The sequence below is a fragment of the Odontesthes bonariensis genome, chromosome 11 (genome assembly GCF_027942865.1).
Source record: "Odontesthes bonariensis isolate fOdoBon6 chromosome 11, fOdoBon6.hap1, whole genome shotgun sequence".
Lineage (NCBI taxonomy): Eukaryota > Metazoa > Chordata > Actinopteri > Atheriniformes > Atherinopsidae > Odontesthes > Odontesthes bonariensis.
In genome coordinates, this window is record NC_134516.1 from 5,168,653 (window position 1) to 5,193,423 (window position 24,771).

The 24,771-nt window shown below is 46.3% G+C and overlaps 2 protein-coding genes across 7 annotated transcripts in view; one reads left to right on the plus strand and one right to left on the minus strand.

Moving 5' to 3' along the window:
- LOC142391506 (uncharacterized) overlaps positions 1–24,771 on the plus strand; it is a 139,105-nt gene that overhangs the window by 59,500 nt on the left and 54,834 nt on the right. The window lies entirely within an intron of this gene.
- Positions 8,209–24,479, minus strand: LOC142391504 (protein NLRC3-like). Of its 6 annotated transcripts, XM_075477318.1 has the most exons (11): positions 24,396–24,479; positions 23,449–23,597; positions 23,263–23,373; positions 23,086–23,178; positions 22,846–23,004; positions 14,673–14,786; positions 13,912–13,992; positions 12,212–12,290; positions 11,842–12,049; positions 9,918–11,694; positions 8,210–9,818 (listed from the first exon to the last, which is right to left on the minus strand). In XM_075477318.1, the coding sequence occupies exons 3-11, from the start codon at positions 23,328–23,330 to the stop codon at positions 9,563–9,565; spliced, it is 2,835 nt and encodes a 944-aa protein (XP_075333433.1). In that variant the 5' UTR covers positions 23,331–23,373; positions 23,449–23,597; positions 24,396–24,479; the 3' UTR covers positions 8,210–9,562. The 6 variants fall into 6 exon arrangements, with proteins under 6 accessions (XP_075333436.1, XP_075333433.1, XP_075333434.1 ...); XM_075477319.1 differs by lacking the exon at positions 23,449–23,597 and having other exon boundaries at positions 23,263–23,370; XM_075477316.1 differs by lacking the exon at positions 23,449–23,597.

Consider the following 24,771-nt stretch of genomic DNA (forward strand, 5'->3'; position numbering starts at 1 on the left):
TTTAGGTCAAGTGAATGCAGCATGATTTCAGGTTCAAACTGATGGAAGAAGAAGAAGAAGCCATTAAAGGCCATGAAGATGCGTCCCTCTCAGCGGTGGATCCTGCGTTTAAATGAAGGCGTCTGCAACATGTCGATGACCAGTGGAGGCGGCGCATTCCACCAGATGTGCCGCAGCGGGAAAAATGTTCGTAGAGAAAGTTCCAAATGAGCCGAATCTTTGCCCCGGCGACAGATGTGCTGGAGAGAGGCGGCCAACCGGCCCGGTGCCGATGGCGGCTTTTTCAATGGTGTGTTGGGAAACGTTGCCATGTCAACAGATACATAAGGTTAGGGTCAGTCAAATTCAGTTCAGTTTTATTTTTACATGATATTTATAAATCACAACAAACATCAACTTAGGAGGCTTCTAAAGGTGAAGTCCTAGCCTGATTAACATCGACTTTCACATCTCTTCGAGATTCTGGTCTGACCAAGACCATAACGAATACGATTCGAAATGGCCTGGTCAACCCGCCTCCCTCGGGTTGCTACTGGTTGTGGCCAGAAAAGGCTGTGCCTAAGCTTAAGCCAATCACACCACTCTTTCCTCTGACGTATGATTTAGCTTCCAGCGGGGCTAACTGGTAGATTAAACTCTTACCAAAGCCAGTAGGGAGCAAGGCGAAAACGTCTTTCCTGTCAAGAAATGATTGAAGGGCTGTTCTTTGCTCGATTTTTAACGAGAATCTCCCGTCGAACACTTTCATTACAGCATCTACAGCAGTGTCAAAAGCTTGACGCTGCTCCATGTTGATATTGAATGAAGCGCTTCCGTGTACAATCCATGGGTTGAGTGGCAGTTCAACCACGTCACTGCCTTGAACACGCCTCTACCCTGGGCCGTTGGCGCTGCTCAAAGTTGATTGCTTCCCGACAAAGTGGGTGGAGTTCCCATTTTTTCGGGAACTCGAATCCACCTGAATGAGCAGTTTGCCTGAGTAAGTGTAGCAGAGCCGAAGGTGTTGCGTCACTGCGAGGGCGGAGCCTGGGTAGTAAAGTCCTGAATTAGAGCACTGATTGCAAAGCCAAGACATCCACTTATAGTTCAAGCACATATTTCAGAAATATAGTTTCATGTTGACAAGAAAACTGCAAATTATTTGATCTCATTTTTAAATATTTTTTTTCACATAGAAATTCTACATTAAAAGTATCAGTTTGTCACATGTGCAGCAAACTAACTGCAGCTGACTTCAGCTGAATGGGCTCAGCTGAAGTGAGCTGCAGAGAAACACAACCTGCTGATACTCAGTGTGAAGCTTTGACTGGAAACACACAGAAAAACAACATCCTGGAAGAATGGCAGCTTCCATCTTTAAAGGACCGGAAGAGGAAGAAGTTTCCAAGGAATCATTCAGAAGAGTTTCAGACAGAAACTGACTGAGTCCGTGAATCTGAAAAGGTGTTTCTGAGTGAAAGAGACAGACATGAACAGACTGAACTATCTGTTCAGCAGGGATTCTCTGACAGGAGGACACTCTGTATACTCAGCACAGAGACAACCAGGAACCATGTGACCAGAACCCAAATCCAGGAAGCAGAGGTTCTTCAGTGAATGTGGTGCTGAAGGTGTGGAGGTGGATCAGTGTGTCAGAGGAGACTCTGTAGAAGGACAGAGTGCCAGCAGGACGGTCCACATACACTGCTGCTCTGTTACAGACAGAGGAGGAGGACGAGGAGGAGGAGGAGGAGGAGGAGGAGGAGGAGATGGGTGTTACTCTGTTATTGTGCCAGACAGAGTATTCATCTCCATCAGAGCAGCTCAGACTCCAGGACTGATCATTCCTTCCAAACACACTGTCTCCTCCTCTCCTGATTCCTCTGTAACTCACTGATATATCAACTCCTCCTCTCCACTCGACCTCCCAGTAACAGCGACCAGTCAGAACATTGCTACACAGCAGCTGAGGATACAGGTCATCAAACCTGTCTGGATGATCAGGATATGACTGAACCTCCTCCACACATGTCACCTTCCTGTTGTTGTCAGACAGTTTCAGTTTCCTGCTCACTGTGTTTGTGTCGATTGTGAGTTGGCAGGAATCTGATGGAGAGAACAAACACAGTCCAGCTGCAGTTATTGATCCATCATCTGTTCACTTTGATCAATGAGTGATGTGACAGTGTGGCGATGGCTGGATGTCATGAATCAGATGAAGAACACACTCACACTTCCTCAGCCCTGGTGTCAGCCATCGTTCTCCAGCAGGCTCCATCCTGAAAGGAGGAAAATAACTGTCACATGTTTCAGGACTCCAGAAACAGTATCTAGAATTAGCCGGTCCCATTCCAGCTGATGCTGGAGGAACGGTGGAGCACATGCTGCCAGTCATAGCCATATATTCTGCTTATGTCCCAAAGTAAAGACACTCTGGGGAGAGGTATCTGATGCTCTGTACCTCGGGATGCTGCTGTGGCTCTATTAGGAGTGATGCCTAAAGGGCTGAATGGGAGGCCAGAGAAACATCTGTAAATATATTACTCACAGCAGCACTGAGCTGCAGAACTATTAGATGGCTGAACCCCCCCTTCATATAACATCTGGATCCAGAAGGTTTGGGGCCTCCATCAGATGGAGCACATTACAGATCTATGAAGGCTCCTAAAGTCCATCTTTACTAACCGCTGGAGTCCTGTCGGCTCTTTATGAACACAATGAGACTGCTTAGCCTTCCTGCTCTGCCACCTGTTTCCCATCATCCACACAGAGCCTCACAATGTTTCAGTGCTGCTTTCCTCATCACTTATTTCTGTGTGGGCTTGTACACATGAATGTCTGAATGTGTATATTTGATTTAACATATTTAATGTGGCCCTGTGATGGATGGCGACCTGTCCAGGGTGAACCCCGCCTCTGGCCCCGCTGGGAGGGGCTCCGGCCCCCCCGCGGCCCGACCGACGGATTCAGCGGGTGGAGAAAGTGGATGGATGGATGTTTCATGCATTTCATTGGGAGTGGATATTTGTTCTGTTGGTCTCTTGTTTGCTTTTGATCTTAATTTGGATATAATGTGTGTAATTATCATCTCCAGCTGGATAGAGAAAAGTGTAGAAACTGAACGTCGGCGCTGAAAACCCAATAAAAACAAGTTCAAACTAAATGTTTTCAGCAGTCAGATGATGGAGATGATGAAGTTTCTGTCTCTGAATTCAACTCTTCACCTTTGGAAGAATTTTCACTTTGATTTTTCTCTCCTTTCTGAAGCCAAATATGAGCTTTAAACACTGAGCTGAAATCTCTTCAGTCTCTGACATCATGGTCTCTCCTGATGGTCACATTGTTTCTGCTGACTCCTCCTCTCAGAAGGTTTCAGGGCAGCCAAACATCCAGATCCTCTCTCAGGACGCAGGTCTAACCCACATGTACGCATTTCCAGATGTACGCTGAACATGGTTCTAGAAATCTTTGTGCTAAGCTAGGCTAACATGTCCTGGACCCATCTGTGCGTCTGATCCAGGGTCAGAGGACCAACAGACACTTCTCACTGTTGTTCCTGCAGATGTTCTCCTTGGAGACCTCCTCCAGAAATATCTGCTGTTCATGTCCAACCAGCGTTGGTGCTGTGAGCAAAGGAAACAGGCTCCTACATGTGTGATTGTTCATGTAACACTCAGCAGGAAGCAGAAGCACAGGGCTGAGTGCAGCACAGAGAACATGTTCCCAGCTCTGCCTCCTCTATCAGACACTGTGAGGCTGCAGCAGGCCTCTCCATACCTGAGTGTGTGTGGATCCTTCAGTGCAGCCCTCAGCAGCTTCTCTCCTGAGGCTCCTGGATGGTTGTAGCTCAGGTCCAGCTCTCTCAGATGGGATTTGGGGTTGGAGGTCACAGCTTCAGCCAGAGAAGCACAGCCTTCCTCTGTGATCAGACAGCCTGACAGGCTGCAGACACACACAACAACAGAAACTCTGAGAGAACTGCTCTGAAGCTGAAGCTGAATGTCTGCAGCTGTCTCACATTACTGACTCTGTGTCTTCACAAATCTGAGTCACAATCAAACTACACACATCGACCTGGTTTCTGCTCCCATTTTAGCCCCGAACACATGCAGACACTCCCCACTGAGTCCTGTTCAGATAGAAATATGCTCTGCACCACAGTGAGAGCAGCAGTGAAGAAGAAGCTGATTTCACTGATGTGAACCTGAGACGCTCGTCAGCAGGGGCGCCGCCAGGGATTTAAGAATTATTTTCATGGGCCCCAAACAGCCGGTCAGGAGGCTTTATGATGAATTATGATGAATTTATGATGCTATTTTACAGAAAACTATGCATTTTGATGGCATTTTCAGTCCGTTTTTGGTTTTCAAAAATGTGTTCCTTCTACTTTTCCTTCTCCTCTTTCTTTCCTTTCTTTCCGTGTTTGGCTTCCTGACTTTGAGGCATATTGCCTTCTCTGCCTTCTTACCCGCTGCGGCGCTGCAGCTGATCCAGTCGGACTGAACCATTTCACATAAATAGAGAGGGGGGGGGGTTAATGTTTCCAAAACAAATAAAGTTATTGCTACCGGAACATTGTAAAAAAAATATATTTATGACTATAAGTTAGTTAATAACTTAGTGTCACATTATTTTCTGTCAGTGTTATAACTTTATGGGGGCCTCTCTGGGCCCCTCTTAATCATGGGCCCCTAGAAGCCTGAATATGGTTCTGAGCCAGGTTTGACGGCTGCTCTGCGGGGCGAGTATACGTGTCCCGTACTGTATGTGTTGTAGCGAGGGAATCCACTGAAAGGGAACGTAATGTCATGCGTATCAGTTCAGTCAGAAGGAACCAGGTCCAACGCTTGTTTACAGCTGGTTGGCCCCGCCCATCAGGTGGGCTCAGGAGGAAAACTCACTCAAAGAACTTTGTAGGAATCTGCACTCTACATTATTTACTGGAGGAGAACGCAGCCCAAAAGGAAACTGAGCAAATGAGCCAAAAAAGACTTTCCAGGTTCAGGTTCCAGGTTCAGGTGAGTTCCTGTGGTGTCAGAGGCCTAAAGCTGCTGGAACAATCATACAAAGAGCATCCACAGGTGTTCTGTTACCTGAGAGTTTCCAGTCTGCAGTTTGGACTCTTCAGGCCAGCAGACACCTGCTTCACCCCTGAATCCTGCAGGTTGTTGTTACTCAGGTCCAGTTGTGTCAGGCTGGAGGACTGGGAGCTGAGAGCTGAGGACACAGCTGCACATCCTTCATCTGAGAGGTTACAGACGCTCAGCCTGAGGAGACAGTTACAGAGAAAAAGAACAGCTGGGATCACAATCAGTCAGCTCTAATGCTGACTGTGGACTGAAAGCCCACTTAGAGGGAACATCAGGGTTAGAAGCCTGTGATCGTGTCCGTGCGGTGGTTTTTATGCTCAGAGACGCATCATGAGTGAAACAAGGAGTCCACACGGTGGCTGAGCCTTTCCACCCTGGAGCTGCAGCTCATCAGAGACAGTCTCAGAATCTGATTCAAACAGCAGAGGCTTTCATGGGGAACAAAGCTGAGGAACTGATCCCATCAGACTGATGGTGGGGCTGACTTCAGAGCTGCCCACCGGGAACAAAGGCTAACATTTATCAGCACTCTGCTCCAGCATGAAAACAGCCTCACCTGAGAGTTTCCAGCCCACAGGTTGGACTCTGCAGGCCAGACAGCAGCTTCACTCCTGAATCCTGCTGCAGGTTGGAGTTTCTCAGGCCCAGTTGTGTCAGGCTGGAGGACTGGGAGCTGAGAGCTGAGGACAGAGCTGCACATCCTTCATCTGAGAGGTTACAGACGCTCAGCCTGAGGAGAAGATGTTAAACAGTCTCACATTCAGTCACATTAATAAGAACAGTCACATAAGGGACAGTAATGATGTGAAGCTGCTCTGCAGCCACAATATCTCTGTAACTTCCACTGAGGAGTCTCTGAATCTGGTGATGTGCACTATGGTTCCATTCTTGGTGTTTTATACTCATGTTTTTAATGGACTTTAATTACTAATCCACAGCAGAGATGATGAAAATGTCTCCCATCGCCCACAAATATCTCACTACACACAGAAACACTTTATTAGTGATTCATGAAGGCTGATCCACAGATATACAGATTAATCTGTAGTTTCATGCTTTAAAATGGAAGAAAAACACTGATTTAAAATGTGAGATCCATTCCTGCATGTGAAACGTGTTCTGCACATCTGGGAATCTCTTCCTGTCTCTCTGTAGTTTGTGACTTTGCTCTGTTTTGTGCAGTTTTACTGCAGCTGACCTGCAGAGACCATGCATCCATGTGATGTGCAGAGCTCTCCACAGAGTGAGGTCAGCACTGCCCACCCTGCAGGAGGTCCACACCAGGCGCTGCACCACCAGAGCAGGAACACCCCGCTCCTACTCACATGTTTACTTGTATATTTTCATTCCTGTCAGATTCATCTCACCCTGTTTTATTCTTATTTTGCTGCCTTGCACAGCTGAGCTGGTTGCAGTGTACATTTCACTGCCGGCGTTCAGCTGCAGGTGACCAATAAAGATGGCTGATCCTCGATCGGTCGTTAATTATCTCATTATGTTAACGAATCAAAGCAGCTTTTCATGATAACTTGTTCATTTATGTCCTAATCTTTGATCACATCATGTTTTAAAGCAGCGACTCTGAAAAGCTTCATGGGAACAGAAAACAACTTCCTGAATGTCACCAAAAGCTTTTTCTGCTCTCTGAAGGCTTTTTTGGCTTTTTTCTGAAACAGAGAAAGAGAAGATGTTGGTCATGACTGATCACATGACCAAGCAGCTGCTGGATGGAGCAGAGGAGCAGGACCTGATCAGCCTCTCATATTTGCCTCCAAAGTGATTGTGTCTGTTCTGATAAATGGAGCATCGCGTTAGTTCTGGCAGACCACGTAGTCAACGCGCCCTTTGCCTACTGGCTGACGCCGACCCAACCCTTATGGCCAGCTGCGCTCAATGGGTAATCAGCTGCTGCTCGCAATTGGATGCTGGCATTTGGGGCACTTCATTTAAACTTGGTTTGCTGTCACTGCTTTTTTTTTGCTCTCTGCTTGCAGCCTTCCACAGCAGCTCCCCGCGTAGGGGCAAAAAGTTTTGCTTCTGCTTACAAGACGTAGCTCCGATTAGCATACGCGCCGATGCTAGTATTATTATTGTGCTGCTTACCCTGTCGTCCGGCATGGATCCCCGCTGCCGGCGGAGTCGGAGATTCGGCTGAGATGGACGCGTGGAGGACATCCAGCCGAGCCAAGACGTGACACCGGGCGAGCTGTCACAGCGTGCTGCGGTCAGAGTCAAGGTAGGCCGCGGCGGGCTCCTGTACGTGGCAGGGCAGCCGCGGTAAGACACGCGGCTATCTTACACCGATTTCACATGATTTTGCGTGACTGTAGCTGTGTGGCGCGGGTCTTATGCCGGCACATTTGGATTACAAACCATCCTCCCGATTGGTCCGTTTGGATCCTCGCGGTGATGCTTCTAAGGTGCAACAGGTGCTACACACGGCTGTGGTATGTATGCATTACAGTCTGATGGGTGCGGCGCACCTGTCGTGTCGGGGTGTGGAGTGTTTGTGCCTATGGGGTACCTCATGTCACGGTAGCCACAAGATAGCTTTGCAAGCCAGTTCGGTAACAGATAGCTGGCGCTACCTAACTGGAAATGTTGAACTAGCTAGCTACTGGCTAGCCTTTGACATCTTGAACTGAACCAATTGAAGTGTGGCATTTCATATCATTGTTGTTGTTCTATGAACCGTTCTTAAAAAGTCTGCTAGTTTGCGTTGGCTAGTATGCTAGTGGTGGCTAAGGCTAGCAGAACTGTGTTTGGAACCATACAGAGGAGTTCAGCTCTTAAACTCATCAAAATCACCTGTGTTCAACTATGTCAGAGAACAGACTCACAGGTTTAGCAATTCTCAGTATTGAGTCTAAACGTTGTAAAATTTAGATTTGGGTGAGTTGTTAGGAGATTTGCTGCACAGCAATCGTTGCATACAGCTTCTGTAACTTGATTCTGTATAGCAATCAGTTGATATACATGTTTTGTATTGTTATTGGTAATGGAGCCTAAGTGTACTTGGCTGACTGAACTACCTTTGAATATTTATTCAACTGGTAAATGAGCTCTGGGAATTATAATTTTTTAAACAGTGGATACATCTTTAGGTGGCTCGGTTTTAATAAAAAAAAAAAAAAGACATTGTGCAGCTGTGCCTCTGTTTAAATAAAACAAGAGCCACTGGTAGGGCTTAACTTGCATGAAAGATACTGATTAAGATCGAAAATAATTTGGGATGAAGTCAAATCATTAAAACCGCTTCCGGAATTGATGGCATGAACAGCAATGACAGAGGTCATTTGTGTTATGCTTTATGGCTTGTTTAATTGTGTGGATAGAAAAAAAAAAATGCAAGCTCACGGTGATTTTAACTTCCTAGGTGGGTCAGGTGAAGTGTGTTAAAAGCTCTGCTTTGCTTGGATGTTGCTCTGCTTGGCTTGGATGTTGCTCTGCTTGGCTTGGATGTTGCTCTGCTTGGCTTGGATGTTGCTCTGCTTTGCTTGGATGTTGCTCTGCTTGGCTTGATGTTGCTCTGCTTTGCTTGGATCTCGTTTGCGTTTTTGGATCGGATCTTGCTCTGCTTGGATGTTGCTCTGCTTTGCTTGGATGTTGCTCTGCTTGGCTTGATGTTGCTTTGCTTGGATCTCGTTTGCGTTTTTGGATCGGATCTTGCTCTGCTTGGATGTTGCTCTGCTTGGCTTGGATGTTGCTCTGCTCTGCTTGGATCTTGCTCTGCTTTGCCCTGCTGCAAAGCGCTGTCGCTGCTGTGGAGACTGACCATATTTTTTATGGTGTACCTAAGTGGTTGAGGTCAATGCTTGCCCCAATAAAATTGGTAGCTAATAATTCGTCGGGGGGTAGGATACCCTGGTTCCAACTAATCAATTGGCTGGTCTGCGTTCTGGTATGGTCTGTTGGGGGGTTTGTTGCCTTTACAGCAAATGGAAGGCACTCCACTTGAGGATGCTGCTGTTCCCTGTCTTGGCTTCCATGGAGCTCATGGAAAAGTCGGGAACTTCCTCCGAACAGAGCCATACCGCCAAACATAATTGTATGCATTCAGAATAAGCTTCTGAAATTCATCTCTGTTTCTCGTCTCGTTTTGACGAGAGTGGTTCTGACAGAACTGCAGTAAAACAGACGACACACCAACAGCCCGGCTCACAGTTCAGTTTGGATCCTCCAACAGTCCGAGCTGAAATCAGCTGGATGTTCCACTTTATCATACTTCTCCTGTTATCTGATGGAAACAAGGGGTTTTCACTCTGCACGTATCTGATGTATATTTTCACATTTCTGCACATCTTTGTCTTCATGATGTTAAACACATGTTTGTGGATGGAAATGACACGCTTTGAGAAAACTACAACAGATATACTGAATCATTTCCTGTAACTCTACCAGAATATAAAGAAATGTTCCACCAGAGTTCATGTGTGTGTGTGCTGCGCTGCGCAGACTAGATCAGAGGAAAGTGACACAGATCTGGAGACGTTTTACTTTGTGATGCAATAATCTGAAAACATCTTCACATCTGTTTTAAATCCACAGAGACTGTATGAAGCTGAAACAGCAGAGAAACCTGACCTGAGAGCTTCCAGCTTACAGTGAGGACTCTGCAGTCCATCAAACAGCTGCTTCACTCCTGAGCCGTAGATACTCAGGTCCAGTTGTGTCAGGCTGGAGGACTGGGAGCTGAGAGCTGAGGACAGAGCTGCACATCCTTTACCTGAGAGGGTACAGCTGCTCAGTCTGAGGAGGAAATAATGAGAGAAGTAGGAATCTGGGACTTGCTCTCCTATAGAAACAGCAGCAGGATATTCATACACATCCCTCTATATCTGTACTCACACAGCTTTGTTGGAGGCTTTGACCACTGGCAGCAGCATCAGAAGAGCCTCCTCTGAAGCAGAGTATTTATTCAGGTCAAACACATCCAGATGTTTTCCTGATGACAGTAAGATGAAGACCAGAGCTGACCACTGAGAAGGTAACAGATAATCTGTGGAGATACTTCCTGAACTCAGGAACTGTTGGATCTCCTCCACCAGAGAACGATCATTCAGTTCATTCAGACAGTGGAACAGATTGATGCTTCTCTCTGCAGACAGATCCTCATCGATCTTCTTCTTGATGTAATAAACTGTGTCCTGATTGGTCTGTGAGCTACTTCCTGTCTGTGTCAGCAGGCCTCGTAGGAGCTTCTGATTGGTCTGCAGGGAAAGACCCAGGAGGAAGCGGAGGAACAGGTCCAGGTGTCCATTTGGACTCTCTAAGGCCCTGTACACGGCCCATTGATTGAGATAATTCAGATCAAGTACCTTAGGCCTTTTGGATTCTTCATTATTTCCCATCAGGTTGAGTCCAGAGTTGACGAAGGTCAGATGCACATGAAGAGCAGCCAGAAACTCCTGAACACTCAGATGGATGAAGCAGAACACCTTCTCCTGGTACAGCCCTCTCTCCTCTCTAAAGATCTGTGTGAACACTCCTGAGTACACTGAGGCTGCTGAGATATCGATGCCACACTCTGTCAGGTCTGATTCATAGAAGATCAGGTTTCCTTTCTGCAGCTGCTCAAAAGCCAGTTTTCCCAGAGACTCAATCATCTTCTTGCACTCTGGACTCCAGTGTGGATCTGTTGCAGCTCCTCCTTCATACTTGAGCTTCTTCACTTTGGCCTGAACCACCAGGAAGTGGATGTACATCTCAGTCAGGGTGCTGGGCAGCTCTGCTCCCTCTCTGGTGTCCAACACATCCTCCAGAACTGTAGCAGTGATCCAGCAGAAGACCGGGATGTGGCACATGATGTGGAGGCTTCGGGATGTCTGGATGTGGGAGATGATCCTGCTGGTCTGCTCCTCATCTCTGAACCTCTTCCTGAAGTACTCCTCCTTCTGTGGGTCAGTGAACCCTCTGACCTCTGTCACCATGCCAACACAGCCAGCAGGGATCTGATTGGCCGCTGCAGGTCGTGTGGTTATCCAGAGGCGAGCAGAGGGAAGCAGCTCCCCCCTGATGAGGTTTGTCAGCAGCACATCCACTGAGGTGGGCTCTGTAGCATCAGCCAGGGGCTCCTTGCTGTGGAAGTCCAGAGGAAGTCGACACTCATCCAGACCGTCAAAGATGAACACGACCTGGAACTGTTCAAAGCTGCAGATTCCTGCTGCTTTGGTCTCAGTAAAGAAGTGATGAACAAGTTCCACCAAGCTGAACTTTCTCTCTTTCAGTACATTCAGCTCTCTGAAAGTGAATGGAAACATGAAGTGGATGTCCTGGTTGGCTTTGCCTTCAGCCCAGTCCAGAGTGAACTTCTGTGTTAAGACTGTTTTCCCAATGCCAGCCACTCCCTTTGTCAGCACTGTTCTGATTGGTTCATCTCTTCCAGGTGGGCCTTTAAAGATGTCTTCTTGTCTGATGGATGTTTCTGCTCTGCCTGCTTTCCTGGATGCTGCTTCAATCTGTCTGACCTCATGTTCATCATTGACCTCTCCGCTCCCTCCCTCTGTGATGTAGAGCTCTGTGTAGATCTGATTCAGAAGGGTTGGCTTTCCTGCTTTAGGAATCCCCTCAAACACACACTGGAACTTCTTCTTCAGAGCACATTTAACTTTACGTCCACAAAGATCTGAATGAAGACAAGAAATTACATCAGTAAACAGACATTTCAACCCTGTACAGAATGAGTATCTGAACATCTGCTGCTCTGTGTGCTGAGACATCAGTAAATGTGTCATTTATCCAGCAGGTTAAACCTTTAGAGAAATCCTCTTACTGCTCTGCAGACGGTCAGCCAGCTCCTCCTGCTTCATTCTCCTCAGGAAGTGAACTGTGATCTTCACTAATGCCTCTCTGCTGCTCCTCTGCTCTTCATCCTCACCCTCCCTCTGACTCTCTAAGCATTCTGGGTAATCTGGACTCAGAACCTTCTGCATCTTCTTCAGCTCCTCCTTCACAAAAGTGAGCATGTTGTCCTCCAGCAGCTGGAACAGAAAACTATATGAATGAGCCCATCAGACTGAAACCATGGAGCCAAACATCAGATCCATGTTGGACACACTGACAACCCGCTGGCCTACAGAGTGCAGCATGGAGATGGCTGTGAGCAGAACAGATGGGAAAGTAGTTGTTGTACATGTACAGACCATAAATATGGAGTCCAGCTGTGTTTGATGCTGCTGGGCAGACGGACCACTGGGACCCTCTGAGCTCTGCTGGTCCACTCTGTGGAGGAATCATGAAGAATGAGCTCACATTGTGTCTGTCCACACAGAGAGCAACACAAGCTGAAGGTCCATGAAGGGATGTGTGGATGTGAGCAGTGGGTCAGAGGACTCCCTGTAGTGGGAAAGCTTTACTGGTCCTGCTGATCCCACTGAGAACCAACAGCTCAGTCTGCAGCTGCTTGGAGCTTTCAGCTCACTTTGGTTGGGTCCCAGCAGCTCTCACCAACCCCTTCAGAAAGCTTTCCCTCCCTGCTGAAGTGCCCTGGAGCAAGGCAGCCAGAGCCAGTGTGTGCTGGGATCAGACTGGTTGTACTGGGCAGCTCCCAGTGTGAAGGCCTCAGACCATGACTGTTCAACATCACCTGATGATTGTTTCCCAAAGACGGGAGACAAACTTTCATTGTAGCTTCCAAAGCTGTGTTCAGTTAACTGGAAGAAGCAGAGTTCCTGTCTGTTTACCCAGTTTCATTTCAGCCTCTCAGGACAAACTTCTGTTCTGTTGCTCACTAATCTGAACTTGTCAAAGCTTTAAGCAGCTAACCAGCACCCTGCTGACTGTTCCTCTGCTGAACCTGGAACACATCACACCTCCATCAGCTCCATGGGGTTCAGACGTTCAGCTTTTTAATTCTAAATAAATCTGTCTGTCCTCCTCCATCCAGCAGCACCGGCCCCCTGAGTGGAAGCTCCTGCCAGCAAGAGTTAGCAGAAGATACTTTTCATTCGACCATTTTACCAACCAGGGCAGGTTCAAGAATGAGAAATAAATGTAGGACAACCAGCATGTTAAAAATGGACCAGACTCAGTGAATAATCCCCTATAATATAGATCAGTGAGCAGTGCTGACCAACATGTCATTGGGGTAATCAGGTGGGAACCTCCTTTCATCAGTGTTTCGTCTAGTTGGGCCCACAACACCTCCAGGAGGCTAGACAGTGACCACTGGCGTCCCAGAGTCACCCCCCTAATGCCAGCCATCACTGCTCCTCACACCACAACAACTATCTTTTTGGTTCGGGTAGGGCGTAGAAATAGAAGAGGTAAGATAAGTAGGAATGGAATTCAAACCCTGGTTCGGGTAGAGGGCAATGAAAGTATAGCGGGTCAAGACACACTAGCAGATTCAGCAGACAAACTCACCTAAACAGTCCTAGTCACTAAAAATGGCAGCAAAAACAAAGCCATACAGGCCAACTCACCTAAAATGGCCGCCTGGTTTCAAAAGTCTCACATGGGCCACACCCTCCACTTAAATATCCTGGATTTCTTCCTTGCTTCTTCCAAGAGTCTGTTTACCCTAAGTGCTCCCCCTGCTTGGCCCCCAGGTGCTATTGCTTCTTCTAATCCAAATCCACTGACTGGACTTTACTGCCTCATCTGACACTTCCTTCACTATTTTCCTCACACTCTGTCCACTTACACCCAGCTCCCTCAACAATGAGACAACAGACTTTGCAACAAATCCTCTACATCGAACTTCCACTGGACAGATTCTAACTTTCCATCCTCGCTGCTCTGATTCTGCCTCCAACTCCACATACCTAAGCCTTTTCCTTCCATATGCTTCTGATATTAAAGTATGCACTTTGTTCTTTTGACATGATTTTGAAAAACTCACCTTTGTTTGACACAGCTTGCTTTACGTTTGCCGGATATATGACGTTTGTTCTCGTGGGGCTCAGGATTTTCCAGCCTCCTCCTGATGAAGAACAAGTGTCAGGAACATTTAAACATGAACAACAGATCAGATCTGTGCAGCAGAGGGTATTTCTCTTGTAAAAAGCTGAATATTTTCACTGTTAGCCAGCCACAGCCACCAGGCTCTGTTGGAAACAGATGAACCTCAGAGGGGACAGTAGTAGAAGGGACGTGTGTTGATCAGGTTTTCTGCTGATGGGTGACAGTAACACAGACCATCAGATAAAGGCAGCAGCTCCAGCATTATGGGAGGTAGAATTAGTGTTTTTCTCAATGGAGCCTGGTGGCTGTGAGAGCGACACTTTAAACGGCTTCTAGACAGAAAATATCACAGTAAAAAACATGAATGTAGCCTAGATTTAGGTTGAAAGTGTTTTTTTGTTGTTCACTCCAAACTGATGGAAACTTTCCACTAAAACACTGACTGTGGAGTAAAAAACTCAGAAAGGCGCCCCCTGCTGGACCAGCTGCTGTCCTGCAGACACTCAGAAACACCTCCTCCAACATCATTCTTTCCTCTCTGACTGCTGTGTTGGTGGAAAACATCCAACACACACCACTTCACATATGAACATAGAAATGGATGTGAAGCAGAGCTGAGCTCACATTAAACACAAGTTGAAGTAAAAACTGTTCAAACTGACTCATTTTACTCTGTTACAGCATTTACACTCAGCTCACCTCTTAGGGGACGGATGTGGGGCTGATTTGAAGTTATTACGAATATCCATCGACTGGTCACTCTTCATAGACACACAGCTGGGTCCAGGTCCAGGTCTGGGTCTCTGATGAATCCTGACAGAAAAACACTTGTTTTCTTCAAACTAAAGTATCAGTGATAGTGTTTGAGTCTGCAGTGAGACGGCCTGTCAGAGAGTCAGTGTGGCTGCTGTGGAACAATGTTACAGCTCCCCCTGGTGGCAGCTCTGTGATCTGTGATCAATGCTGATAAACACACACACTCTGAAAATTTTAACCCTCAGATTCAGACCAATCACCAGAGACCCTCAGCTGCTGTATTTTACTCTGTTACAGCATTTACACTCAGCTCACCTCTTAGGGGACGGATGTGGGGCTGATCTGAAGTCATTACGAATACCCATTGACAGGTCACTCTTAAAGGACACACAGCTGAACGTAACAGCGTCGCCGCCATATTGGCTGGGTCTCCTCACTCTGGGCTCGCACCAGAATCAATTGGAGTCGACTGAGAGTGAGCAAATATGTTCGTATTTTGTGCAGTTTACGGTTGCAATAACCGGCGCAGTATTGATACCAGATGGCGTGGGATTACCTTTCACAAGTAAGATTAAACAGCAACTTTGGTTATTTTACCATATATAATATTATGTCATCCTAACTAACGTTACTTACGTATAACGTTATTACAGCGGGGACTGGTACTCTCTCTCATTGTCTCTTGCTGTTTTTTGTTTCTTCTTCATATTTTGAAGGTTTCCCAGTGATACAGGCTTCAGGAGGCAAAGAGAAGTTGCTATAAGACAGGAGGGTTTTGTTGCGACCGAGTTGTCAAAGCTCTGTAGTGAGCACTTCAAGCCTGATGATTTTGACAGGGCGGGTGAGATTGTCAGGCTTACCGGGCGAATACACCGGCCGCGACAAGGCGTAGGCGAGCGACAAAGAATCGCTTCACTCGCAGCGAGTGTAGCGATTCAAGGCGACTATGACATAGAAATCGAATTTTCCCAGCTATTTTTATTTAAAGGGGCCGCACGCTTTTCTACATGGCCCATGTAGGTTGATGTAACTTGAACAACAAAACGTGATCAATAAAGAAATAAGCTCACACAAAATCTTCATGTACTAATGTTGAACGTGATGGACAATGGGACATTGAAGTACCGAAGTGTGATGTTAAAACAATTAGCCGATCGTCTTGATTGAGCGATTCATTAAATAGATAACATAAATAGAGAGATGAGCGTAGGCCTACGTTCATCTCTCTATTTCTTTTATTAATTGCGGCTTTGGACGGAAGGACACTGCAGACACAAGATCATCAACTTTAAAATAAAGCATGCATGGGGCTTGACCTATTGATGCTGCTGAAATAAATTCCATTGGTCAGAGAGGTGGACTGGAGAGCAAATAAGAAACATTCCCGCTTCAAAACAAAAACAACAAAAACAAAAACAAAAAGTAACAACTTTAATTTGCTCTCTACTTCACCCGTCTGACCAGTAAAATACATTCCCGCCTCAAAACAAGTGAATATATGTTCTATAAATACCGTCGCTTATCAGGTTTTATCATCCTGTGAAGATGGATGATCTGGATATCATTATTTGCTGCGCTGTGCTGCTTTTGGACAGACGTCGTCGCCGCCGGGTGTGGGTGCACCCCATCCTCGCTGGCCGTGAACAGCATGGGGAGTTCCACCGCCTCGTTCAAGAGCTGCGTCTGGATGGCGAGAGGTTCCAGCGCTACTTCAGACTGGACCGGGACCAGTTCGATGTCTTGCTGGCGAAGATTGGCCCGGTGATCACGATGCAGTGGACGAATTACCGGCAGCCCATACCACCTGCTGAGCGTCTGGCCATCTGCCTGCGCTTCTTGGCTACCGGAGACTCCTACCGCACCATAGCGGACAGCTACCGTGTGGGCGCAAGCACGGTGGGCAGGATTGTGGTGCAGGTGTGCAAGGCCATTTGGGACGAGCTGGTGGCCGAATACATGCCGGAGCCAACTGCCGACGATTGGAGGTGCATCGCAGATGGCTTTCAGCGTCGGTGGAACTTCCCAAATTGCGTGGGGTCCATTGATGGGAAGCACGTAGTGATCAAGGCGCCGAACAAGTCTGGGTCGCTATACTACAACTACAAGCACACCTACTCCATCGTCCTCCTTGCTGTTGTGGACGCCGAGTACCGGTTCCGTGTGGTGGACGTGGGGGGTTATGGCAGGACGAGTGACGGTGGCGTTCTAGCCAACTCCATCTTTGGCCAGATGCTGCGCGACGGGGCACTGGGACTGCCAGAGGATGCGGTGCTGCCAGGAGCGGAGAGGATTGGGCCGCAGCCATACGCCTTCGTGGGGGATGAGGCATTTCCACTCCGGCGCAACCTCATGCGGCCTTTCCCGGGGAGGCAAGTTGGCAGCCACAGGGTGTTTAACTACAGGCTCTCCCGTGCAAGGCTGATCGTTGAGAATACATTTGGTATTCTCACAACCCAGTGGCGTTTGTACAGAGGAGTCATTGGGGTCAGTCCTGCAAACGTGGAGACCTGTGTGAAGGCAACCTGTGTGCTGCACAACTTCTTGCGGCGCAACATCACCAGGAGGCAGCCACAAACTGGACCGTCCACCTCGGGAGACACCGATCCCTCTGGCATCTTTCCAGTTCGTCGAGTGGGCAGCAACAATGCCACTCGCGAGGCCATCCGGACACGGGAGAAATTCGTTGACTACTTCTCCAACGAAGGCGCAGTTTCCTGGCAGCCTACTACGTGATGTCCAGCATCCAGCACCAAACGGCTCTTTTCAGAGCCACCAAATGCTGAAAAAAGCAATATTTCCATAAAATTCAATAATATAACCCACCAGGCTATCTCTGTGATTTAACGCACGCATCTGTCCCGCTGATGACCTGATTATCCTGCTGGATATATATGATTTTTTTTAAACAAACAAAAAAGTTAAAAAAAAAAAAGTTATTAATTAGCTTCTCAACAGTTTCACTTGGCGAAAAACGCATGGAGAGCTACGCGCGCATCGCCGCCCTCAGCGGCGCGCTGTCAATCATAGCAACTATACGATTTTTGTAACTCACCCTCACCGATTATATAACACATGCATCAAAATATCGTTTGTATTCAATGTGTGTAATGCAATCAGCATTTTGGATTTGATCTCGACATTCTATTTTACAGACATGGCATTAAACTCGCAAAGTTTCCCAGATGCGCAGTATCGGAATTTCCAAGGGCAATGCACCTCTGTCCACGCACTGCTCCCCGTGGGTCCTTTGAGTGACAGACACCTTCGACATCAACAAATTTAGGCCTACATAGATCCTCTTACGTTCTTTTTGGTTTTCTGGCAATGCATGGAATGCCCAAATACTAGAGGATATCTCAACATGTCCAATAAGAAAGTACCACCTTGTAATGCATTTATTTCAACATAGTAATTGTATTCTTGCTGCCACATGTTGCTACAGCAACTGTAATAGCCAGTGGAATCTGAGTATATGTCAGCAGAAAAGCTATACATTATTATCACTTTGCCTACATTGTTATTACACATCACATAGAAAACCTGCCATTTTAGTCTTTAAGTGTGGTGAAGTTTAAAATGAGGCTTTTGTTGTCTGCCACAAGGTAATTTAAAAGCATTACCTCACATACTTTTGCATGTGTTTAACAAGATCTTTCATAACCTTTGTAACCTTTGCCTTGACTTGACCTGATGCTGACATAGTGAAACTGAATATAGGATAGTCACAAAACTGCATTGCTGCATTGTACTCATATAGGCCTATCTCATACAAAAAACACACAGTGATACGTTTTTATATACAACTATATAATACTTTATTACATATCAACAAGTGTTAAATTCAAGAATATTCAAAAGGAAAAAAAATGACAATAAAACTCTGGCTAGCAGAAAGGCTGACTCAGGGAACCTCTGAGCTAAACATAAGTACAGGGAAGCCCTGTAGCAACCATAAGCTGAGGGAGAGGTACCCCGTACCAAGGTGCAGCTGACAGCACTGCGAGGGTAAATAAGCTTACTAACACCCCTCACAGTGTTGTCAGCTGCACCCCGGCCCTCTCACCCCAGGGATCCTCCCTCTGCTGTGCCTCAAACACAAGTCTGTGGAATTCTAGTTTCAGTTGCTGCCTGGTGCGGACCGACAATGTTTTGAACTCCACCAGCAGGCTCCTGAAAAACAGTGAGTCTGCATCCTCTGGAGGTGGCGGGGGAGGGGGGGGCTGGACCGGCTGCAGGGGCCGGTTACTTATCTTTTCAAGGACCGTCAGCAGACCGTCCTGGACCTCAGCCTGGGTCTTCTGCCTCTTCTTTGCCCCTCCACTAGAACTCGACTGACCCTGGGACTGAGCCTGAGTCTGAGCCTGCTCCTGCTCCTCATCATCTTCCTCATCATCCTCCTCCTGTTCCTCCACCTGTTCCTCCTGTGCCGCCTGGCTTGGCCCGGCCATGGCACCGAGATTAGAGGAGGTGGGACGCTCCTCCATAAAAGGGTCGAGAAAACCCATAATCTCAGCAAACTGCCATGGCCGGGCCCCACCTGCTGCAGACCCGCTCCTTTTCTGCTCTCTGTTTCTGTCTATCCCTTCTGTAACAGTCCCTGAGATTCTTCCATTTTCTTTTGCATTCTTCAGCTATTAAACATGTAATACAAATAACATACAGACCAGAATAGAACGTCAATATAGTGTTAAGTATATTCATATAATATTAATCAACCAACATACAGTATGAAGTGAGCCCCCTACCTCCCAAGAGCCACCATCTCAGTGATCCAATTTGTTATATCACGCACCCAACACAATCTGATAAGATTGCTTTTACAAAAAACGTAGGGCGCATGGTAGGCTATTGTAATATCGCCATGTTATTGTTTTCTCTCCCATTATTTCTCTCCTATGCACAGTACATAACCGTACCATCTATGATCAATAGGCTACACTTATTTTTCATTCTTAACTTATTCTCAACCTATTCTGTTCAACAGTGATGAAAGGCGGGGAAGATCAGACACTGTGGGACTACATGAACTTGTGGGTGCACTAAAACTGACAGCAACGAAACTTCAATTTTACTTCCATGATAAGCAACCCTGCTTATCATGGAAGTAAAAGTTAGCGCAAGTTTCGTTGCTATCGAAGTCAAATCCGCAAAGCAACCCACAACATCTTAAACAATTGATATCAATGTTTCACTTCATTTTAATGTCGTTTCGCGAAACCACTGCTGCCTTTTCAACCAGACACTCACCGGACCAACCAACCACTTCGGGTACCTTGTCCCAGGCAGCAGCCTTTTTGTCCTGGTCTCTGTACGCAAACAGAGTCGGGTTGTATAGGACGGGGTGGTCCTGAACACATGCTATCAAGTTTTCTGTCATTGTGGGGAATGACAAACGAATGGACTATAAAGTGAAGTGAGAGTGAATGTGTGTGTGTGTGTGTGTGCTGTGCGGAAACAATGGTGGATGGCGCGAATATGAGGTATGGAACGAAAGATTTGTGATGGAACTAAAATCATGCCGCTTGTATCCGATGGGACATATATGAGAGACGGATGCAAGCATTTCGACATTCGGATTGGCTGTCGCCGAACCGCATCATAACTAATTTGCATAATATTCACTGAAGTTCAACTACAAACTGTCGCTCTAGTCTCTCGAATCGCCTCTAGTCGCGCGAATCGCTTTTGTCTCTTCAGTCGCCAGCGATTCAATACAAAGTCAATTACTTCCGTCGCGTCGCTCGCTCATATCGCGCTTGGTCTATTCGTGCGGTAAGAGATGATGCTTGTGTCATTTGTGGTGTCTGTATTTCACAGAGTAAGGCTGCACCACATCGCAAAATGGACTACCCTGAAGTTACAGAGAGCCAGCATACGCGAGAAGCTGTGCAAAACAGTTCTTTTTCAAGGGTTCCAGCTCCCCAGCCCCAGTTGCAAGCCTAACAGGGTAGTACAACGCTGGAATGACCTGGAATTATAACGCTTATTTTTCTAGGCCTTTAAAAAAAAAAAAAGTACTGAGCTGGTACAGTATATATGTACAATATTATATTAGATATAATATTAATATTAATATAATATTATAATATCTCCTATGCAATGCTATGGCAGGCCCCAATAAAGAGACACGTTTTCAATGTTAAATCCCATAGACTTTGCCAAATGTTTATACAATTATAAACACTATATATATGTTGCAGCGAGTAAGGCCCCATCCACACGTAGCCGGGTATCTGCTAAAACGAATATATTTTTCTACGTTTGGACCTGTCATCCACATGAAAACGCATAAAAACGCATCGTAAATGAATGTTTTTAAAAACTCCGGGCAAAGTGAAAATTTTTGAAAACTCCGTTTATGCAGCTGCGTGTAGACAGAGATAACCGGAGTTTTGCGTTTTCCAACGTCACAATATGCGCCAAAACAACAAGAAATCTGCTTTAAAGTCTAAAGTGCGACCTTTGTTTACTGAAGAAGCATGGATGCCTTGAGAACTGTGCTGGTTATTATTGTGCAGGCGCTGTTTACTGCCTTGATTTTACACGCCCAAGTCGTACTCCCAGAGGAATGGCGTGACAATTTCGCATGTCCCGGTCCTCACTCCTGTCGCTGTCGGAATTATTACGTCCTCATATCGAGGGGCAGTCCACTGTCATGCGATCACCTGTCAGTGTGCTCAAAAAAGCTGCGTGCACACTTTATTATTTAGCTGACGAGGGCAGATTGCGCAAAACAGCATTTGGGTTGTCAAGGCAGGTGAAAACGCAGATGTTCGGTTATGTGTGGAAGGAGTTTTTTTCGAAAACGAGGTAATGTGGATACAGATTATTTTATAAACGGAGGGGGGGAAACATTCGGTTTTAAAAATACCCGGCTACGTGTGTACATAACCTTAGTGACAATGCTGAGTGCCCTCGCCTGCTTCTTAGCGCTCCCCCCTGCACGCAGCGGGGAGCGCGCACGTACGCCGACGCCGGCAACCGCTCGCCCGCAGGTGAAGCGGATGAGTAATTATTACCTGAGCTGAGGGAGCAGCGGGCTCTCTTTGTGTGTGTGCGTCTCCTAAAGGACTGCCGGTGAGCTTGTGAAAGTGATGCTTGCTTCTGGGCTGAGGAGGTGGAGGCTGCCCGTCAGATCATTTGTTTATTTGTTTATTATTTGTTACTGGGTCACTTGTTTAAGTTAGTCATTCATATCGTATCATGTGTGTGTCCCTCGCTAAATGTAATGCGTGTGTGACCCAGGATGCTGTAATTACGGAGAGTGATGATCCAATTTATGCACTGTAAAAAAAATATTCAAGTTAAAAAAGGATGTATTAAAAATAGATTTGGTTAATTTAACAAACAGACGAATCTTTTGAGTTGAAATGCCTCTAAAACCATGCACTGAGTCTACACTGGAAAAACTGTGCTAACATTAAAGGTAGGGTAGGAGATCCTGGATTTTGAGTCCAGCGAAGCTGCATTTTGAAAATACACAGGTAAAAAGTCCCAACCCTTTTCTTCAGATTCCCCCCGAAGCCACGCCTCTAGAGAACATGAACGTGCACGAGCATGAAGGTGCACGAGCGCTGTTCTGACAGCAAGCATCGATCGTTGCCGTATTTACCAAAAGCAAAATAAAGAAAAAGGATAAAGCACTGAGTGAAGTCCTGCGTCTAGTTATCGGGAGTGTGAGACCCTTCCCTTTTCAAGTGTGGGAAAGCTTGACCTGTTAAAACACTTTATAACACAATATATATATTATATATCCATAAACATCACTGGTTTGGTTTGGTCATTTTGTTCTTGTTGCTTCAGAAGCTGGTTTTAAACTGACGTCATTAAACACAACGTGTGAGAAGGGAATATTTCTGCATCAGCCGCCCTGTTCACTGCATAATCAGCATCCTGTGAAGAAGCCACATCAGTGGACCGATATTCAGCAATATTCTCCCTTTGTTTTAATAAAGAGCTGCAGGACTGAACTAAAACATCACATCACACACATGATGCAGCTAATTAGTCTCATCAGAGACATCAACAACTGATCCAAGTCTCAAGTAATTCAGCTGGAAACTGGTTATCATCTGAAACATGATGCAGCCTCCACTGAATACTGACAGATACTCACTGCTGGGCTGATGGAACATCAGGATGGAAATCAATGATGAAATGTTTTGACCAGTCGCTCTTAAAGGACACACAGCTGGGTTCAGGTTCAGGTTCAGGTTCTGGTTCAGGTTCAGGTTCTGGTTCTGGTTCTGGTTCTGCTTCAGGTCTCTGGTGGATCCTGATGGGAAAAAAATGCTTTTCAGCCTGCATGCATGATATACTTAATAACCTCTAAATCAATGACCTGATGTTAACTTACTCTGCTTTGGAGGCCTGTAAGCTGAAAAGTGGGAGATCCTTCTGCAAGTGGCTCTGTGAGGACCCCCTCCTGGGTCCAGGTCTCTGTCCCTTCCTGTGAATAAAGGTGGTTTGGTGATGTGAGCGCTGAGCTGGGACATGGAGGAGAGTCATGGAGAGTTAGAGATGGTCACCTCACCTCTGAGCTTTGCTCTGGCTCTCATGTTCCCCACACAGAGAGGTTTCAGTGTCCTCACTCTGATCCATGCTGCTGAACTCACAGCAGCTCACACACACTTTCTACCTTCTTCTGCAGAGGAAACACACATCATTCATCTGCACAGCAGCTCACACACACTTTCTACCTTCTGCAGAGGAAACACACATCATTCATCTGCACAGCAACTCACATCCTCCTCTCCATCGTTGATGTAAAAAGATCAGCTGCTCCTCTGATTGGCTCAGATTCTCTGTTCCACATCAGTTTCAGTTTAATCATTATTCTCATTAAATGTGTTTCTCAGCAAAGTGATGCTATAGAATAAAACAGATATTTTAAATGAATACATGCAATAAAAGGTCAAAATTAAAAAGAAAACTTCAAAACTCCAGTTCCAGTAATTTGACTCTTCATTCAGAGAAACTTTTATCAGAGACGCCACTAAAACCTGTTTTTCAGGTGATGTTTTCAACAGATTTTCAAAAGAAAAGTAGAAAAAAAACTCTCTAAGATACTTGAAAAGGTCACAAGAAAAACAATAATTTTCAGCTAATCTCTGTAGATAAATGACGTGTTGTTGCAGCTCTAATTCAGCGACACAATAAAGCAGATGTAAAACATGCTGGAATTTGTTTGTGGGATAAAGAGACATTTTTATTCAATGAAGACAGGAAACTGAACACAGAGAAACAAGGAAAAACTGGCCTGCCGTGTACCGACTGTGCTGGAACATGGAGGTGGGTTATGATCAAGGTGATGGAATTTAAAAACCTGTCTGACTCACTGAGTTACACAACGAGAAAGCCACACCTCCATCCATGGTGTTACCTTTAGTCTTTAAGAGAAAAACAGCAGAGAGTTTCTGTGTCTGACTTCAGTGGGAGAAACCGCAGTTATCCCCACAAATTAAAACACAATGTGATTTATTTTGGCAATAAAACAATAAATAATATGCTTCTAATCAACAACAATGTAAATGATAATCATGCAGATTTTTCTTCAAAGTTCTTCGAGTGATCAAACTGGACCTGAAATAAGAAGTGAACATGTTCCCCAAACACTACAGAGCAGAAACACACAGGAAGGTTACTGAAGACAAAGTCCAAACTCACAGTTTGTTCAAGCCAAGTGTTGAAGAAGTCAAAGCTCCGCTCCACAGACACAGGTGAGCTGCTTCCTGGAATCAGTCAGAGCTCCACCCCTGATGGGGGCAGGACAGGTAGGAGGGAGGGGCAGCAACAGGATCCAATTTCATTTTCATCTGAGTTTAACAGCAGCTTGTAACCTGGTTGGGATTTGTTTGAGGAGGAGGAGGAGGAGGAGGAGGAGGAGGAGGAGGAGGAGGAGGAGGAGGAGATGGAAGAGGATGAGGAGGAGGAAGAAGAGGAGGAGGAGGATCAGTGTGTCAGAGGAGACTGTAGAAGGACAGAGTGCCAGCAGGACGGTCCACATACACTGCTGCTCTGTTACAGATAGAGGAGGATGAGG

What these genes read in the sequence shown, in the direction of transcription:
- LOC142391504 (XM_075477319.1), bottom strand. Translation starts at nt 23,330, where the DNA reads ATGGATCAGAGTGAGGACACTGAAACCTCTCTGTGTGGGGAACATGAG. An exon ending in GCAAGCTGTGTCAAACAAAG is followed by an intron (nt 12,291 to 13,911) that starts GTGAGTTTTTCA and finishes ATTCCTCCACAG; the next exon opens with AGTGGACCAGCAGAGCTCAG. An exon ending in AAAGCCTCCAACAAAGCTGT is followed by an intron (nt 9,819 to 9,917) that starts GTGAGTACAGAT and finishes TTTCCTCCTCAG; the next exon opens with ACTGAGCAGCTGTACCCTCT.